This window comes from Nipponia nippon, unplaced genomic scaffold (assembly GCF_047370975.1).
Source record: "Nipponia nippon isolate SJK-2023a ecotype South Korea unplaced genomic scaffold, ASM4737097v1 scaffold_1, whole genome shotgun sequence".
NCBI lineage: Eukaryota > Metazoa > Chordata > Aves > Pelecaniformes > Threskiornithidae > Nipponia > Nipponia nippon.
The window spans coordinates 164,520,758-164,539,429 of NW_028262290.1; the positions used below are offsets into that span (position 1 = coordinate 164,520,758).

At 51.6% G+C, this 18,672-nt stretch overlaps 2 protein-coding genes and 1 long non-coding RNA gene across 12 annotated transcripts in view; 1 reads left to right on the forward strand and 2 right to left on the reverse strand.

Annotated features, from left to right (window-relative positions):
• Positions 1-1,361: 1,361 nt before the first annotated feature.
• IBA57 (iron-sulfur cluster assembly factor IBA57) lies at positions 1,362-6,618 on the reverse strand. Of its 6 annotated transcripts, none has more exons than XR_015698788.1 (4): positions 5,890-6,301; positions 4,794-5,129; positions 3,250-3,538; positions 1,362-2,544 (listed from the first exon to the last, which is right to left on the reverse strand). XR_015698788.1 is itself a non-coding variant. In XM_087731822.1 (4 exons), the coding sequence occupies exons 1-4, from the start codon at positions 6,171-6,173 to the stop codon at positions 2,484-2,486; spliced, it is 981 nt and encodes a 326-aa protein (XP_087587948.1). In that variant the 5' UTR covers positions 6,174-6,301; the 3' UTR covers positions 1,362-2,483. The 6 variants fall into 6 exon arrangements, 5 of the variants coding, with proteins under 5 accessions (XP_087587948.1, XP_087587974.1, XP_087587940.1 ...); XM_087731822.1 differs by having other exon boundaries at positions 4,783-5,129; XM_087731848.1 differs by lacking the exon at positions 5,890-6,301 and adding an exon at positions 6,481-6,618 and having other exon boundaries at positions 1,362-3,538; positions 4,783-5,129.
• A 1,997-nt stretch (positions 6,619-8,615) lies between these two features.
• LOC148057696 (uncharacterized) lies at positions 8,616-12,312 on the forward strand. 2 transcript variants are annotated; one of them, XR_015698790.1, is made up of 4 exons: positions 8,616-9,998; positions 10,213-10,591; positions 10,718-11,347; positions 12,199-12,312. It is a non-coding gene; the product is annotated as an uncharacterized LOC148057696 (long non-coding RNA). The 2 variants fall into 2 exon arrangements; XR_015698789.1 differs by having other exon boundaries at positions 10,213-11,347.
• GJC2 (gap junction protein gamma 2) overlaps positions 11,363-18,672 on the reverse strand; it is a 37,012-nt gene continuing 29,702 nt past the window's right edge. For all 4 annotated transcript variants that reach the window (XM_087731787.1, XM_087731793.1, XM_087731802.1 and 1 more), the window contains one exon: positions 11,363-17,709. In XM_087731787.1, the coding sequence (XP_087587913.1) occupies positions 16,442-17,689 (1,248 nt within the window). In that variant the 5' untranslated portion in view covers positions 17,690-17,709 and the 3' untranslated portion in view covers positions 11,363-16,441. The remainder of the gene's footprint in view (positions 17,710-18,672) is intronic.

Consider the following 18,672-nt stretch of genomic DNA (forward strand, 5'->3'; position numbering starts at 1 on the left):
CGTTCCGTCCCGTCCCGTCCCGTCCCGTCCCGACCGTTGCAACCGCCCCAACGGCCGCGCCGCTTCCCGCGCTCCGGCCGAGGCGAGAGCGGGAAGGGAGGGGAGGGAGCGCGCGGCCAACGGCCGCCGGTGGGAGAAACCACTGCGGGGGGGGGGGGGGGGGAGAGGGGGGCTGGAGAGGGGAGGGGCGAACCATCGCGGAGCGGGAGGGAGGAGCCGCCATGGCGGGGAGGGCGAGGGGGAACTGAGGCGGCGAGGGGGAACGGCCTGGAAACGGGGATGGGGAAGGGGTTGGCTCCTCGGAGAGCAGAGCCCCCATTTTCCAGCTGTATTTAGTCCGAGACCAGCACCTGAGCAGGTTACCTGGCAGCTCCCCTCAGCCGCCATGTTGGTCAGGAAAACCTGACAGAACTGCACCACAAAAGCGCCCGTTTCCCGCCCCGGGGCGGCGGAGGGGCTGCGTGGGCCTGGCGCCGGTGTTTTATTTCTCCACGTTTCCTCCTTCCTGCAGAAATCGTTTATTAAAAGCGCCGCTGAGAACATTTCAGCCCTTTGGCTGAGGCGGCGCGCGGGCGGGTGGTTGTTCGCCCCTTTTTGGCGGGCTCCGCCATGGCTTCGGTCGGCGGTGGAGCTCCTCGCTGCGCTTCGCTCCGTCCCACCTTGGCTGAAGGAGAGTCGCCCGGTCGTGGATCGCCAGCGAGGCAAACGCCCCTGCAACATCAGCCCTGTGCCTAAAAGAGAGATGCCCTGGCCTTCCAGCCCAAGCCGTTACCGATGGAGCAGGCTGTGAGGGAGAATAAAAATATAAGGATGATGTGGATTGGGGCTGCCCTCTCCAATTTCTGCCACATCCTTCCTCCAGAAGTGACCCAGGACCTCTAAAAAAATCAACCTGCGTGCGTATTTTATCTAAGCACCCGCATTTGTAAGCCGCAGCTGTTGGCAACAGCAAAGCCTTTCAGATACGTTAAGAAGACAAAAGAAACGTGTGTGCGCCAGAAAGAGAGATGCAGGGCTTCCCCTAAGAGAAGAAACGCGGTGTTTATTCAGGCTGTGCGCGTACCAGTACAATATAACTGTTCTGGGGAGGCTTCGCACAATGCGGGGCAGAGAGGAAAAGCTGCTTCTGGCAAAGCGGCGCCCACACGGGCAGCACAGTCTCGCCTTTGTCGCATTCGGAGGATCTAGAAAGGGTGAAGCGCTGCGGTTTCCTTTATTTTTCCAGCAGAAATACTTTGTTAAGAACCTCAAAGCTGACAAAGGGGTGACGGACAGTGTAAGGCTCGTTTCTTTTCAGCAAGCCACCCGAAAAAGTATTTTGTTGTGTATCTTCACACAAGGTAAATAAAAGGTAGCGTCTCTTCTCTTTCAGACAAATTACTGATACAATAAACTTTTAATGAGATATTCCACAAACTCATTTTACAGCAAGCATAAAGAGTTTTAACCAATATGAGCATTTTTCACGGATAAATTCCTTTCACAGTAACAGTGACACCGAAACAGTAGCAGAATGTGCTTTGGATGGTTTTTGTCACAAATATGCATGCAAGAGGTTTTTTTTTTTGGTCTGCATGGGATCTCACCTATTCATCTCTCTCATCGCGCCCTTGCGCACACACGCCGTCCCACGAGCGGGCGCGCCATGGATTTATTGTAATACAAAAATACACAGGGCTCCCGTAAATCAGTGAAGGTTGACAGGGTTAGGAGGCACAGAGCTGGTTGGCTGTGGGGCGGCAAAGAGGAATGTATTGACTGCAGAAGCAAGAAAAAGTGCGAAGACGGAAGAGCAGCAGGAGGCAGAAAAAAGCAGCAAAGAAACCCTGAAGTACTGGGCTGCCCTGCAGACCCACAGGGGACGGTGGATGGAGAAAACCTCAGCTGGAGGCGGCAGCAGGGACTCACCCCGGACAGGTTTTTGTACGAGGGGTACAGAGGGGTCTCAAAACAAGCGTGGCGGTGAAGCAGCCAGAGGAAAATCCTCCATCAGGTGAAAATCCTCCATCAGGAACATCCGGCGAAGCCAAGAGCACGTGTGGCATTAACCCCTTCTCCGGGGACTGCAGCTTAACGCCGAGCAGAGGTCTGAGATGGGGACACGCTGTCCCTTCGCCAGCTCTGTGGAGGGACCGAGGTAACCCCGGCCAAAGGCTTCGGGAAAGGGCAGAGGATTTTCCTACGAGATGACAGAGCAAAGATGGAGATGCCAAAAAAATCCACCCCTCAACTGCTGTTGGCAACTGGAGGGCACACGCTTCTAGTAAGAGATTATTCTGCCAAGCACCAGTACACCAATACAATCGTCACCCCAGTGCACCTTATTTCTGTAAAATATCACTTTCCTCTCTGAAAGAGCCGTTGGAGCGAAGGGAGCCTTGCACGACCCAGGCCGGGAGCGGCAGAGGCGCTGGCTGCTGCTGGCTGTGCTCCCTCTGCCGGCGCTGAAGCAGGGGACGGGCCCGGGCTGTTTGAGAGCTTTCCTACCAGGGATGACTTATTCGAGTCAAGGTCTGAAACGTGGAGCACAAGGTATTCCTCCTCCTGAACACAATTAGCAGTTAGAGTGGTGGGAAAAAAACACCCACCCAATCAGCAAGTTTAAGAAGCAGCTCAATGCAAGGAGTAATTTGCAGCGAACACTTTAGCCTGAGTATATATCTAACGCAAGGTAAGAGCAGCATGCTCTCCGTTAAAAAACAAAACATTATAATACCACAGAATGGTTATTCGGAACGGAAGCATTCAGTGCATACAACGGGGAAACTCCTGCTCCCATCGCTCGCTTCAGTCTGAACACGGACCGCACCCTACGCAGAGCGGTGGACTGAAGATTCAGCAGCAGTCCACCCCAAGGACACGTGGCGGCACCCCCTCAATAAATACGGGACACCCACAAAAAAAAGGCGCGCTTCCCCGCGTACCCCGTACGGATCTCCCCGCAACGCTTCCCAGGTTACCCTCCTGCCCTCAGCGACCCGCCGCTGTTTTCGGTTCCTGCTGATTAGTCCCGATTTGAAGAATCCTGTAATGCCCCCCCCCGCATCAAACACCACAAAAAACAGCTGAAGGCAGAGTCGCCTTCCCAAACTTATCACACAAAATATATTCTCCATAAGGCAAACGTGCGAGTGGTGGTTCCTCATTTATTTACTAGCGGTTTTCGGCCACCACTCGGGTATACTTGCAGTGAGCTTCACTTTATCACCCGCTATATGGAGGCAGAGTGGTTCATTTATATTAGCTAACCTCAGCAAAGCTATACCAAGTTCACCTCCTCCAGCCCGGAATTTGCCAGCCGACTTTCCCGATTCAGTTAAGATCTCGGCACCCTCGGGAATGCTGTCCTTGGGAAGAGGAGCTGAAAAGTGGACTGGCAGCAGACGTTTGCGAATGACACCCATGTGGTGGGTCCTGGCTGTCAGCTCCTGTCCAATGTAACAGCCTTTGGTAAAGCTGATGCCGTTCATGTAGGCCAGGTTGGATTCCAGCGGGAGGGCTACTCCAGGAGGGAGATCTTTCACACCTTCGGGAATTCCTAGGAAAACAGTAAAACCAACAGGTAAACGCGGTAAAATCGTCAGTATTTAAGATTTCTGGAATATGCCTCCTCTGTCAGTCGTCAAACCAAGAGAACGCATAAGAAGCAGTGTGAAATAATGAACTTCCCACTGCTCCGGTTTGGGCCGGAGTGAAATCATTAGCCATAAATGATGTTTACTCTTAAAAGTAAACAGAGAACTGCATTAGAGCCTAATTTCATGAAGCTTGCAGCACTTCACAACCGTACCGGTGGAAATTTGAAGCACCCAGAACGATGCAGGCTCCCAGACAAAGGCATCGACGTACATATAACGCCAAAATCCTTCTCACCCCCGCCCCACAAGTAGACTTTAATGTCAATAAGAGTTATTTTCTTCAAAGCTAAAGAACATAAATTGGCCAGCTTTCTTTGTTAAAGCCCAAATGCCGCATGTCTGTGTAAGTAGTTGTTCTTTTTGTGACCAATGACACAAAAATAGTATTTTTTCGAAGCAGAGCGTTGCACCCAGCTTTCTGCAGCGGCGCAGCAAGACGGGTGCTGGTGTTTCAGGGAGGTGGCAGACCACACCGCACCGGTCCAGCCCAGTTTGACCCACTAACAGCTTCCTTTTCCAAACCAGATAAGCAGAGGACCATCATCTTTCAGGCTGCCAATTAATTTAACCCACTACCTGTGTAGACGCAGTAAAATCAATGGGAGCTCTGCGCAGGCACAGGGGCTCCCGGCCCGAGTTCCCTCTCAGATCACACGTCCGCCCCTTGTCCTCTGAGTTAACTCTCCGAATCCAGTCATACATTTTTAGGAAAGTAAGTTAGGGTGTTTCCTTTTCCTCCCTTAGCAACAAGGAAAACACACAGACTGTGCGTAATCCCAAAATACTCAAAATGACTCAAACCGCTCAAGTTTCCCTCTAAGAAAATGAATAATCCTGGTTTTCTTTTGCTGTTAGCGTTCCTGACCCACTGCCTCATAATCTTAGTAATAGGAAACCGTACCCAAATGTTGATTCTGCCACCAGACAGAATTATCACTACCAGATCACTTTTCTCCTGAAAGTAGCAAATAATACCTGTACTTATTAACAAGTTAAACACGTTGAGACACACCAATGCAGCTTTTGTAATTTATTCCTCTGTTTAATACCAGCGTATGGACTCTGATAATAAGATGAAACCGTGATAATACATAAATAAATAAATTTCCCAAAATCCAGTGACACAGAGTGCAAGTGGCTTTACCTTGTTTATACCTGTGCCTGTGGTAATCCTGAATATTTCCAATATGACTCCCAGGGATAATCTCCGCTAGATTTGCTCCTTTTTTTGTAATCAGTCTCCAGCCCATGACTTCTGTTCTGGGGTCAGGAGTTAAAATCAGAGCCTGGTCTGCAGATTTAGCAAGGGAACTGGTAATGTCTCCCGCCTGCTCCCCGGGGACGACGGCCCACAAAGAGAGGTCAAGGCAAGGGGCGATGTTTACTTTCCTCCGGATCTTGTACAGTTTCAGATGTTTTTGTATGGCGTCCAGCACGCCGCCGTCGCACTCCAGCAGGATGTGCGGCTCTTCTTCTGGACTCGCGTGAAGCCTAAAAAAGTAACACCTACAAGGTCAGAAAAACAAACCCCCACAGCAGCAGAAGCCAACGCGCTTTATCTTGATCCTGGTGCGAATCCAGAGATCTGGGGAATTTCACCGAAGGCTGCTGGCGCATACAAGAGCAGCAGTCAGCTCCCTGTAGCGAAGTATTTAAACTTTTTCAGCCATCTGTTCCACTCGTTTCTAGCAAATACCGCCCTCACCTCTCCTGGGGACAGAAACAAGTCTGGCCTTACAGTTTTCTGCACCAGTCGCGCTTACCTAAAGCGAGGTGACTTTCAGGAGGAGGAGAAGCTTCTCTGCCTTCCGTTAGTTACCACACCACTAACGACTGACCCGACAGCGTGCGAGCCCAGTTTTTCACTGACTGACACCGCACCTGCATCAGGTGTATTTATGAGACATTGTAATACGGCCCAAATATACCCACAGATGCCGCCCCTGGGGCCTGCCCTGAGGGCCGCTTTATAAAAATATTGAGATTACGCTTTTCTGCCGGGGTAACTCACAGACACCGCAGCCGGTGACGAAAAATATACCGAGCCAGCGCTTTTTTGCACGTTAATTCATGAAGATAAGCCAGAAATGCCGTAGAGACCGGCGCCTGACATGGCCGCTGACAGGACCGACCTGCGAGCGCGGAGAAGCCCGCCAAGGCCGCGCGCCCCCGTTTCCATAGCAACAGCGCCCCCCCCCCCCCGCGCAGTGGTCTCGCCCTGCTTCCCCCCCGCCCCTCCGCTTGGTCTCACCTGTAGAGGATGACGTCATAGAGGCAGCGGCCCTGCACGTTGAGCGCATGCGCGTAGAGCGCGCGCGGCAGACCCGCGGCGGGGGTGGCGTCACCCGCTACCAGCCGCGTGACGTCGTTAGTGAGGAGCCCTTGAAGGAAGAGGGCGGTCTCGGCGCCCCGCACGTCCAGCAGCGCCCGGCCCAGCGGGAAGCAGGCGGCGGCCCCGCTCCCCCCGCCCCGCCACAACCGGCGCAGCCCGGGCAGGGCGGCTATTGCCGCCGCCGCTCCCGCCCTCACCAACATGGCGGCGAACGCTGTCAGAGGGGCCCGCCGCCGCGCGCTGCCGCCGCCGCCGCCGCCGCCATCTTGTGTGTGTCCGCGGGGAGGGCGCCACCTGCCGGCGGGGAGGGGTGGGGCGCGCCGCCGGCCACGCCCCTTTCCCGCCGGCCACGCCCGTCCCGAGCGATCGGGCAGCGATCGGGCAGCGATCGGGCAGGGCAGCGATGGCGGAGCTGGGCCTGGCCGCCCGCCCTCAGCGTTCCTGCCCCCTTAGTCACGCGTTCCCGCGCTGAGCCTGAATCCCCCCCCGGCAGCCGGACAGGGTTCGTACCCGATTCCCTCCAGCGATGTTGGGGCTAGCGCGCTGGGAAGCGCTGCTGCTCCAGAGGTTCCCGTTTTCCGCTCCGTTTTAACGCTCCGTCACTTCTGTGTCTGTAGGACCCATCGGCTGCCCCCATCCTCATTTAACACTCCTGGAAAAACGGCCAGTAGCTCTGTTCTGGAATAAAGGATAGCATTTGGCAGCGGGAATTTCTACTAAGCGACACCACGCAGAAATAAAATCCCCGTGTTGAAAGCATGGAGCTGAAGGTGCTGTTCCCTTCCCTCTTTAACGTTCGTTAGCGCGGTGGGAAGTGGACTCCGAAGGGCCCGGGTGGTCCCGGGTTTAGCTGCGGCTCGTTACGCTGGAATTCATCCCACCGCTCAAGAAATGGCCGTGAGTCATGCCTGTCATTTGCGATTGCTCCTCCCCGGCTGTCGCAAGTGGGTTTAAGGCCATTCTGCCCCTTGCTGCTGCCAACACCAGCACGTGTGCAGCTCTGCAGGGAGGGGGTTTGGCCGGCCCAAAACGAACCCTGCAACAAGCAGCCATCGGTGTTCATCGTCACAGGCAGCGCCGGTGCTGAGCCCCGGCACAAACCCACCAAACCTAAAACCCGGAGCCAAGGGGCTCGTTTCTCAGGAGCTGCAAATGCAACGGCAGCAGACGGCACGTTCAGCCGGCTGGTCCTCGGGCAGGACCGGGTGTTCCCTGCCTGCCCCGGCAGCGATAACCTTATCACATATCTCGGGGGGGGGACGGGACACACAGATCCGCTGCCGGCGGTGGTGAGCGATGCGACATGTTCGCCCCTGAGTTCAGCGCTGGCCCTGCTGGGAGGTGACGCTTGTCAGGCAGCTGCACAGGCAGAGCAGGTGGAGAAATAAAAACAGGCGGCGGATGTGATTCGAGGTGACCTTGGCGTGCGAACGCGCTCTGCCCAGCTGCTGGCATGTGCTGCACGTAAAAAATGGAGCTGAGGAAACCCATCTTCCTCTAAATCAGGACTGAAGATGCAGAGAGCTGATTCCCATCATTTTTTTTTTCCTTTCCTTGGAAGTGGGAACATGCCAAGAGCAGGAGCTGTGCTTTGCTTTTCAGAGGTCCATGAGAAGGGAGAAAGTCACGTATGTGGAAGCACAGCTGGGCTGAGACTCCAGGGTCCAGCGGGCACCGTGGACCCGCAGCTGGATCCAGCTTTGGCTCTTCTTTGCCTGGTGCCCCATCCCTGCTGCACCCACCAAGACGCAGAGGCAGATGGTGGCCACCCCATGAGCAGCCCTTTGCCGGCTCTCGATGCGTGCCTGTGCTGCCTCCTAACCATCGCACGTGTTGTATCAAACCTCACAGACCATATTTGAAAGGGTGGCAATGGAAAGAAAAGTGAAAATGGAAAAGAACCAGGAAGCCAGGTTGAGCCTTTAGTTGATTTTCCATTTCCGACAGATTTTATTCACTTTTCTCTGGGTTTTCTTTTCTTTTAGCACAGAGTTATGCTGCCAGTAAAGTAGTATTTAAACGTTTCAGTGGTCAGAAAATACAACTCTGCCAGTTTAGTGGATTAAATTGGCTCGGGGAATGGTTTGAGGAAAGCCACGATGTGGTCAAGACCTGCAGTGCTGAGAGTCAGGGGGAAGTTTGTGCAAGCCCTCGCTGAGTGTGTGTCTGTCTTAACCAAAAATAGAGGACCTGAGACCTGGTCGGAGGGACAACGTGATTCCCAGAGCTTTCCGTGGGATTAATTGGGCAGACATTGGGTGATTCTTTCCCGTCCTCCACATCCATCGCTCAGCACTGTTGGGATGAAGTTACAGTGAGTTTAAACCCCACTAGCAGAGCAGGACCTGTCTCCAGCGGGATCAAATCCTCCTGCTTTTGCTCATGAAAGCAATATTGCACCTGGCTGATGCTCTCCCGTAGGATTAGTGCTGTGGGGCTGAGTCATGTCATCTCCCTTGCTGGTATCTGCAGTTGGAGCAGAGGTTGCATCTGACCTGCTGTACTTCAAGCAGCAAGCGTGGCATTACAGGGACTTGTCTGCTGTGTTTAAAGCTCCCAGATATGGTCACGGATCCTCGCCTTCCTGCCCTCTGAAGCCACAGTCTCAGCTCAGCAACTGAACAAAAAGGAAAGCATGGTAAAAGGAGCCTGTGTCCTCAGTTCTCTTCTTCGTTTCTATGCTTTGAAGGCAGTTTAGGAGCATCAAAATGCCCTGGAGCTGAGTGAGGTTGGCAGAGGCAGGGGGAATTTTGAAAAGCGAATTATTTGTGATGCTCAGTCAACTTCTGCCAGAGTCTGTGACATAAAACATCTAAAGTTATACTGGGAAAACAGCCCTCTCCTATATGGAATTCATCTACCCAGATGCGGACATTTGAGTGGGCTGAGCTCCTTTGTAGGTGGTGGAGATGAAAAAACGCTTTCAGGGTGCTTCATTTCACCCTGAAGTCTCTGTGTAAACTGAATCACATCAGCTGAAGAAGTGTCTGTTCTCCCCATGGACTCCAAGGGGTCCTGGGGGGACCAGCTCCGTGCAGGCATCTAACGGTAGTGGAGATCAGTCCCTCCTCTGTACCTAAGGCTCTCCACATCATGGTGAGACCATGAAAGCTACAGCTCCCTCTTATTCATGATACTGCACCCAGGTCAGCCCGATGAATCGTCCCCCACCAGCTTTGTCATTTCTAGCGGTGTTTGTGGAAGGAGAGCTGGCAGCACGGGGTGGCAGGGTGACAAGACGCGACGTCCCTGGCTAAGCCCAGGACATCCCTCGAAATCCCCCGCTCGGTGGAACATCTCTCATCCAGGCAGGCCTGTCGGAGCAACTCAGAAACCCTTCTCACAGCTAAGAAAATGGTGAAAAAGGACAGAGATTCTCTCTCTGTTCCTCCCCGGTCCCTGGAAGTTGCACAAGCTGCCCGCAGCCTCTTGCTCCATCAGCTTTCCGCTCTCTGCTCTCCCGCTGCCCAAAACCCTGCCGTCTCTGGGGCTTGCTGGCTGCCGCAGCAGCAGGACAGCCCGGGGCTCCCACCCACAAGGGCTCATCCTTGGCGTTTATTCATCCATAACTCAGCTGCACTAGCGTAAAGCAGGGATAACTGCTGTCTCTCTGCAGCCAGCCCTGTGGGTTAATGCTGGTATAATAAACTCATTTTCTCCAGCTTTTTCTCGGGGTGCTAAGGACAAACTCTCATCCACAAACCCACGTGAGCTGCAATTATTCAATCCTAACCCTGCACGTTAAATACTCCCCGAGCTGTGCTCCAGGAGGTCAGTCACAGGCAGCCAGCAGCCGGGACACGGGGCTGCGGTAAACCATAGCAGCACTTCTGGCAAGGGAACGATATCGCACAATCTTGGAAAGGAAAACATGGATTATGGCTGGCCTGGGCAACGTAAAGGCCAGTGAGGACAGGGGGAAATTGCAAGGCTGGACGGAGAAATAAAGCAATGTGACAGCTGAGTTTGCAAGGAGCAAGTCTGTGCACCAAAGGGGCTGTTCCGCGCTAGCTGGGCTGAAAATGAAGGTAAAGCTGTTATTAGCGTTTCCCTAGAGGGAGTGATTAGGAGCTAGTGAGATGCTGTTGACAAGAATACTGTCTGCAGCATGGAGCAGCTAATGAAAAAGATGGTTCTTGTGATCCCAGAGAGAATGGGATGCGAGAGTCACTGGTATTTTTAGCCTGGCTTTCTAAAGAAATGAGGGGTTTTGCAATTGCTCTGTGTGTTCCCAAAATACAGGCAGATGGAGGCTGCTTTTGCCATTCCTCCTTTTACTGAGCATTAGACTCAGGGGCCCCGTCACCCTCTGGCTCTGTCCTCCCTCCGTGGACACTGTCCCCACCGCGCTGTCCAGCAGCGGCAATTTGGAGGTGACCTGGCGACAAGAGTCCTTCTGCTGCTTCTCACTCGCTCGCTCCTCGCTGATGCCAGTTGCCTGAGCCATCGGGGCAGGACACGGCCACCCATGGGTTGGGGCACAGAGACCTTGAGCAAGCCTGGAAGCGAGGGATGAAGGCTGCTAGCGAGGAAGACTCACTACAGGGTTCATTTCTGCATGACTGTGACTAGCACCCACATCAAGCTAAGGTCAGCCACCCATGGGTGCTTCTACGTCCAAGTAAGTCTGGTACCAACACAGCAGCCAACAGCAAGGATGAGTTTACTCTGTTCCTCAGACCTTGCTGGTTCAAAGGACGTGTAGTTATTTCACAAAGTTTTTCTTTCTTTTGGGTGTTTTATGTAGCACTGCAAAGGATGTGACCTGCGAGGCTAAAGTGCCTCTGGCTATTGACCCTCCTTGTCGCCTTGTTAAGGGATCGTGTTCTTCTCTGTCCCTCGGTGGGAGCTGGTCCTGCTCATGCCAAAGAAGTTGTAAAGATACCATAACTGCCAGAGAAACAGAAAAACTGCAAGTTTCTGTCCGGAATTTGTTTCCTGAAGACTCTTTGGACAGGGATTGTGAGTGAACGTGCCTGTCATTTAATGGGAGGAGCAAAGACTGAGGTCATTGGGAAAAGCAGGCTTTCTCACAAGTGCTTTCCCATCATTTGCTCAGCTGGAATCATCCATTTCTCCCAGATTCTGCAAAGTTTTCTTGCTTTTGAAAGTACAGGCTTTCCTAAGAAGTTTCAGCTCTATGCCTGAAGGAATTGTAGGCAGTGATTCATCAGAGAGACAACACATCCCAAACAACTAGAAGGTCAACTGCTTCTTAAGGCAAAAATATTTTGCAGTGATTTATAGCCGTATCTGGGAAAATAGAGCTCTTACAAGGCTAAAACAGGCAAATAAAAGATTGAGAAGAATTTCTTGTCATCAACACCCAGCACCCTTCTCACAGAAACAGCACACGCTTTACATACTGTAACAAAATGTAAGCTTTATTCCGTTTTATTAGTAATGGATGTAGAATAGCCAGTTGAAGAGTTGGACTGACGTGTCTTTCTCTTTTGACCAGTGTTTAATATTCTAGCTACAGTCCAGATGTAACATTTACACTGAAAAATACTTACAGATTCAACCTCATACTAAAAAAATTTCTAGTACAAATACAGTTAGTACATAAAAAAATGAACAACAAAAAAAAAAATAACAATCCCAGAAACTTCGTAACAGCACAGACTGGTTATGGCCTTGAGTTAAGTTCAAGTATTTCCCAGTGGAATGCAATGCAAGCAACAAGGTAATCTGGCTTTTACATGGGACATTCCTGGCCCTGAATGGTAAGAATAGAAATATAAGTGTGGGCACTTTATCCGACCAAGTTTAGCGAGAGAGTCAACATTTACGATTAGTTCAGCTACAAAGCTAAACCCGTCTTCGTGTGTGAACAAAACTACTAATCTGTAAAAAAAAAAAAGCAAAGCATTAATTATACTACTGGCATTTCTTCCGTGGCCGATGCTGCCTGTTGTCTAATTGAAATTCCTCGAGATGACGGTTTAGTTTGCAATGGTTGTGATGGGTTTTTTGCTTGTGGTTATGCTTATTTTGCCTCTCTATCCTTTTCCTTCCCAAACTGACACGATAAAAGAGGGGACTTCTGCTCCTGCCCCAAAAGGAGTCACTCCTGCAGAGACATTAATGCATGTCGGTCGCCTTCGTGGTGGTGACTCAGTGGAAAGACACAATATCCTAAACAATTTAGAGTCCAAGGAGTGGAGGAGGAAGGGGGGAAGTGAGCAACTCAATATATGTAATAATAGTAATCCTTTATATTTCTAGGGCCGTCTGACTCATGCTGGCTCCCATGTGCGGCTCAGATGGGATCTGGGAGAACTGGGGTCCCTCTTCCCCAGAGTCAGAGGAGTCAGCGGTGTCCTCCAGGCTGGCTGGGACCTTGAAGGCAACTTTGCATCTCTCCCAGGCAGCCCGCGACACTGGAGCAGTCCTGCCGGGAGTGTGCCCTTGTGCTTCTGTCCCTGTCAAAACTCTTGGAAAACATGGGAAAGCAAGATCAGCTCCCATTTGCAAAACATTTATGCAAGGAAGTGTTTCAAGCCTGACAAATGAGCGGGGCTGGCTGGAAGGATGGCTGAGAGAGCAGTTACGCTGTCTCCCTGCCTGACGAGGAGGTTGTATTGATCACCCAAGAGTCTGCCCTGGCTCTAGTACTCGTCAATATTGCAATTATTGACTCTGACTATGGAAAACAGTGTGTGCGTATTAAATGTGATGGTGACACCAGACGGGAGGAGGCTACAAATCTGCCACAGGACCAACTGATCATTCAAAACCCGTTTGGCGTACTGGGTCTGTGGTGTGAAAATAAAAAGGCAGTTTGAAGGAGGGCAGGAAAATCCTGGCCATACAAGCACATGTCTGCAGAGAGGGGCAATCCCCATGCCTGCAGAAGATGGGGTTTCGAGGAGGACCAGGGTGGCGGCCGGGTGCATGAAGAGGAGCAGGGTGGAAAGCTGGCCTGAGGGCCAGTGCTGCTGCACTGCTGGGAAGACATGGACTGGCTGGTGGAGGCTCAAAGACACAAAGGAAAACCATGCCGGAAAAACAGCCCTTGGAGAAAGGTTGATGAGATTGGCGTTGTTTAGCTTAAAGGAGACTTGAGGAGGATGAAAACAGTCTTCAAACACCCAAAAGCTTCTGCAGACTTTAAAGGCATGAGATGTTCTCTGTGACTGCTGAGGAGAGGAGATGCCAGGGGTTGCAGTGAGAAGGGTTCATGTTAGCCATTAAGAAAGCATTTGATGGTGACAACTTGGTGAGAAGATCCATGGTACTTTCCAGCCCTGTTGCTCTAAGTGTCTCTGAGCCTGCAGCCGTGGAGCCCAGGGTTCTCCTCCCGTTGGGCACTGACCAGCTATATCGTTGGGACAGGGGGTAATAGCCCTGCTGTATGAAATGGGTTTAATGAGTTGATCAGGTCCCTGTGACCAACTTCTGGGGTTTCTGGATTAAAATCTGCCCCCTGCTTTTTTCCACGGTGAGGTGTTTGCTAGGATGGTTTCCTGAAGCAAGAGCAAGGGCGGCACATGCCCATCCCTGCGTTTGGTGACTCGCTGGTGAATCTGCAGGTCAGTGGGAGCTGAGGGGCTGATCTGAGTCACTGGGAAATGCTCAAGCCATGTCTGGGGCTGAGGGAGGTGTCACTGGTATGGGCAGGAGAAATCCAGAATTCGGACTCCTGCACAGCACAGCGCCTTCCAGCATTGCGTGGGAAGGACAAGTTTATCCGGGGCTGTGATATTGCTGCTCAACTCAAAAGAATCAGAAAAGCCCAGGCAGCCTCCAACCATCGCTCTCCTCAGAGTTTCCATCCTTCCCTTGGGATCGTGACTTAAATACACGCTGTTTCCCATAGGACACAAGGCTGGCGATAAACGAGAAGTCACATCAGTGTGGAGGGCAAGCTTGTGCCCTGGACAGCTGTAATTACTAGGGAGCAAATTTCCACCCAGCAGCACCTCTGCTTTCCTCCCCAGCAGCCCTGGGCATGCATTTACCTTCATGATAGCACCACTGTCAGCAACCAGCCTCTCCTGCATGGCCCAGCACAGCCCCAGCCCAGGAGGAGAACACGTTCCCGCACGCGGGTCAAGGACCAACAGCGCAGCTGGATATGTTTGTCTCCCCACCACCGTGGTGTGAACTTTCTGAACCTTTCATTCAAAATTCACAGCAGAAAGGCCATCCCTCCACACGACAGATGTGTGTTCCCCCTGACCATTGCTGGTGTGGGGATGCACTGATCCTCCTCCTGGATGCGGCTGTCCATTTTCGAGGGGAAGATCTCTAGCAGTGAGAGCGGGCAGGGCTCCAGACATTTTACTGATGGACCAGGAACCAGCAGGACCAGGAACAAGCCTGAAAGTGTTCCCCAGACTGTTACGCAAAGCCATACTGAATATTTGTAGCTGGATACCTCATAGGATGTTTCTTTGCTTTCTTTTTGAACCTACTTTTTTGCTGCCAGCACAGTTCTCTAATGGCATGGCACAGCTCAGTCAAAGTTACCAGGAGCTGAAGGCCATACCCAGGTTTTTCATACTGGCTGAAGGGCCTGACCGCCTGGGGAACAGGCATCCTCGAGGCTTTCAGAGACCAATCTCAAGGACATGAGGAAGATGCCCAGCAAGAAGTCACGTAGATCCAGTAAGAAATACTGGCATGGGGACCTGCATGAGACTTTGGGTGGCTGGCGTGGCCCCAAGGGAGAAGCTTGGCACAGGGACGGTGCTGTGTTTGGTGAGGATTTACTTCTTTTGTGTTAGGTTTGATCTTGAAGGCTCTGCCTATTGGAGTTCTCCACAGTAGTGAATCAACCGTTGGACTCTTGGGAGGTTGCGAGATTATCTGCCAAGCCACAGGCATCTTGGGAACATCTCAGGGATGAGACCCACTCTGAGACGTGGCAGAGTGGGGCAGTGACTGGTTTCAGCCTCTACCATTCGGCAGGACATGCTCCCTGTGCTCCCAGTGATGAGGTTTTCTTTCCATTTTGTGTTACTGGAGGGGAACAAAGCCACAGCCCCGCAGATGTGCAAGAGACACAGGCTGAAACCACCCTGACCAAGCACGTCCTCAGCACTAGCAGAAGCCTTGGAGCTCAGCAACTTGGTTTTAACATGCCCCAGATTCCTGTAGCTGCATGAAAACCACCCTAAAACCAAGCCAAGCTCAAAAAGCTCCCCATAAACTGGTGGAAAACTTCCTGCTACTGTCCTGATCCTGTCCCCACTGAAGCCAGATCTTCTGCTAAGCCCCCAAGCAAGTGTGTGAAACCTGCCAGTTCCCCAGGGGAGGCTGGAGGCTAGAAGCCCAAAAACTGCTCCTGGATGAGATCAGCCACAGTCCTGGACCAGCCGGGTTTTCCCAGGGGAGGTGGAAGGCTGTGAAATTACCAGAGGGTTGATATTACATTTATATATATCTCTCTATGTCTATATTCACACACACATGTTCATATGTGTCTGTATATATATGTACATGTACACACACCCACACACCATATACACACTATGCATAGATCTGCCGTCTGCCACTATTTATAAGGGTTTGATTAAACAGAAAAACAAATTTGCCGACACTGATTTTCCAATCTCTACTAATATTCAGCAAATAAAGAAGTCTAAACCCTTTATGATTTTGTTTTCCTGGTTGCGTAAAGGCACTTTCTGATGATGCGAAGCAGCAGTTTGTTAAAGACTCTGTAACTGCAACGATTCCCATCACAGCTGTAGCAAGTGCTACGCAGGCACTGGTATGACGCAACGTCACTGCTCGCTCCTGCCGCGTAGTGTTTGATCGTATTTGCTTTTTGCTTTGATGCAGGGGAATAAAAGACAAAAACCTTCAGCGCTGTGCTACGCTTTTAGGTCTCCCTGTGTAGGACAGTTTCTATGTTTCTGCCCCATAACCTGATGTGGGTGGGCTTGCAGCATCGAACGATGCCTTCATTTCCAGCAATGCCTGCTACAGCATCTAACAATTCAGGCAGGACATCAGCTGTAAGCGTGTCATGAAGGTTCATGCAATATGTCGGTTGTTTTCTTTCTTATCAAGGGATCAGAAATTAATTTTGATTAAGGATATTTAGTAATTAAACACTGCCTGACCTACAGCGCTCTAACCTTGCCATGCAGGAGGGGAGCTGCTCGCTGCCAACCTGACTTCTCTCGTGAGCCACCAGCAGCTCTGCATACCATCACAGCGTGTTGTACAGTCTCTGCTGGGGGCTCCGGTCGTGACCGAAGGGGTGGAAGATACAGGGGGTTTGCTCTTGCTCACTGGAGGTTCCCAACTGGAGAACATGTTGGAAACAGGAAAGAAATGTCTTTTGTTAACGTACTGGAAGACAGCACTAAATTGGTCTGAAGCTCCTTTTCTCTCCTGACTTCCATAAAAAAATTGCGCCTGTGCCCTGTGAAACAAATGGAAGACAATACCAAAAACCAGAAACAAACCAAAATAAAAACCCCGCTTACGCTGCCCTCTCTCCTTTCAGACGAAGCTATATCCATACAGACGTCTTTCCATCTTTACTGCTTGAGCTCCCTTTTTCCAAGCAGGCCTTGGGTTTAGCACCTTGTTTCTCCTGGGCGGTGTTGGCCCTGTTCTGCTCTACCACTGTACCACCCGAGGCAGGACTGCTGGTTCGAGAAGGTTGCGTGTTGGCCTGAGTGCTGCTGTAGCTCTGAAACGCTATGTCTAACTGCTCCTGGGCCACTCGCAAGTGTTTGTGAAGGGTGGACAAGTCTGCCGGAAGGTTCTCATCTGGGCTGGTGCACTGCTGCTCCTGAGCGACGTTAGCCAAGTTCTGCTCATGAGCCATCAAGCTGTTGGGGATCTTGGTGGGCTTCTCTGATTTCACTACCAGGTTGTACTCAGGAGGGCAGGAGATGTTCTTTGGGTAGGCGTAGTTGTAGGGAGGCTGCCTAAAGCTGTTGATTTTCCGGTTGCGAATGGCATCTCGGATGGTCCCAAACCCCAGGTGAAACATCTCACACATGTTCAGCAGTAAGCACAGGCAGCTCACGACGTACATCACCAGGAGAAAGATGGTCTTCTCTGTTGGCCTGGACACAAAGCAGTCCACAGTGTGAGGGCAAGGGACTCTGTTGCAGACGTAATAGGCTTCCACCTCAAAACCGTAGAGCAAATACTGCCCTATCAAAAAGCAAACTTCAAAGGAAGCTCTGGTAAGTAGCTGGAAGACATAGATTTTCATCAGTCCTTCTTGCTGGATGCGCCTCCTCCCGTCGTGCTTTTGTGGCTCTTTGCTTTTGGGCTTGGCTTTGGCTTTCTCGTTTTCTGCTGTGTCATCAGAGATCATGGGCTCCTCTTCGTCAGCCTCCATCGGGTCCTCCATGTTGCGCACTGCCTGCCAGTTCAAAGCAAACTGCTTCTTCTTCTTGAATCCCTTGAACTTCTTCTCCTCCTCTGCCGACCGGGCGATCCTGTGGATGGCATAGCCCAGGTACATGACCGAAGGGGTGGATATCATGATGATCTGGAAGACCCAGAACCTGACGTGTGACAGCGGCGCGAAGGCATCGTAACAGACGTTGTCGCAGCCGGGCTGCTTGGTGTTACAGGTGAACTTGCTCTGCTCATCGGAGTAGATGGACTCCCCGCCCACCGCTGTCAAGACGATGCGGAAGACGATGAGCACGGTGAGCCAGACCTTCCCCACAAAGGTGGAGTGATTGTGAATCTCTTCTAGCAGGCGGGTTAGAAAGCTCCAGCTCATGTTGGTCATAAGGGCTACTCAGTTATAACCTGCAGGAAGAGGGGGAAGAAAAAAACCATAGCTGTAAGTTAACATCTGTGGCTGCAGTTAGTGATATGGCTGTGACATTGGCATGTCGGCGACAGACGAGGTCATTTTATCTCAAAGAGGCACCCTTCATTGCTGCAGGCTATCTCCCCAGGACCTGTAAGGGACCGTGACACGGGGCTGACCCCCGCAGCATCGGGGAATGAGCCGTGGCCAGTGCGGGGACACGCTGCACCACGTAATCGGAGGCAGGGATACCTGGTGGTACTAGATATGCACAGATCCATAACGCAGCAAGCCACAGCACCTACTAGATTCACCATTACCCGCTTTGTTGCCTGTTTCAAGACATTGCTCAGCTGTAAGAAGGGTTTGGGTAACTGTAAATTGAACGCAAGGCACCATGGAAGCCACCTAGGCACAAAAAGGTGCTTAATTTGTGATAATCTCTTGCTCGCACACCATCAGCTCAAGTGCCTGAGCTGAAAGCAGAAGTAGGGGATGCTGCCCACATCACAAAGACTTGCCCTGCTGAAGTATCTTTCATTAGCAAACCCAGAAAAATGCAAAGAATCAGCAAAAGAATGGGAATATTTATGTTTACAGGCTGATGGCCCTTTTAAGTTCCTTTTGAAAAAACAAAACAAAACAAAACAAATGTTTAATCAAATACAGACTGTTTTAAAAATAAACCTTGAAAAACTTTCAGAGAACACCATGCATTTATTAGAAGACCTGGACAGCTGGGGAGGAAGAGCTTGTAATAACCATTTTGTGTTTAGCTTAACTTGCAGTGGGGCCTCAGCCCAAGCTCCCTGGGCGACCCCAGGCATCGTTAAAGGCAGGCAGCAATTTCACTGCTTGACTGGCAGCAGCCCTGAGAGGTACCTGGAGATGAGAGCAATAGGGAAAGCACTCAGACCCAAGGAGCACCATGGTGGGGGACAGCAGGGCTTTCACTCCAG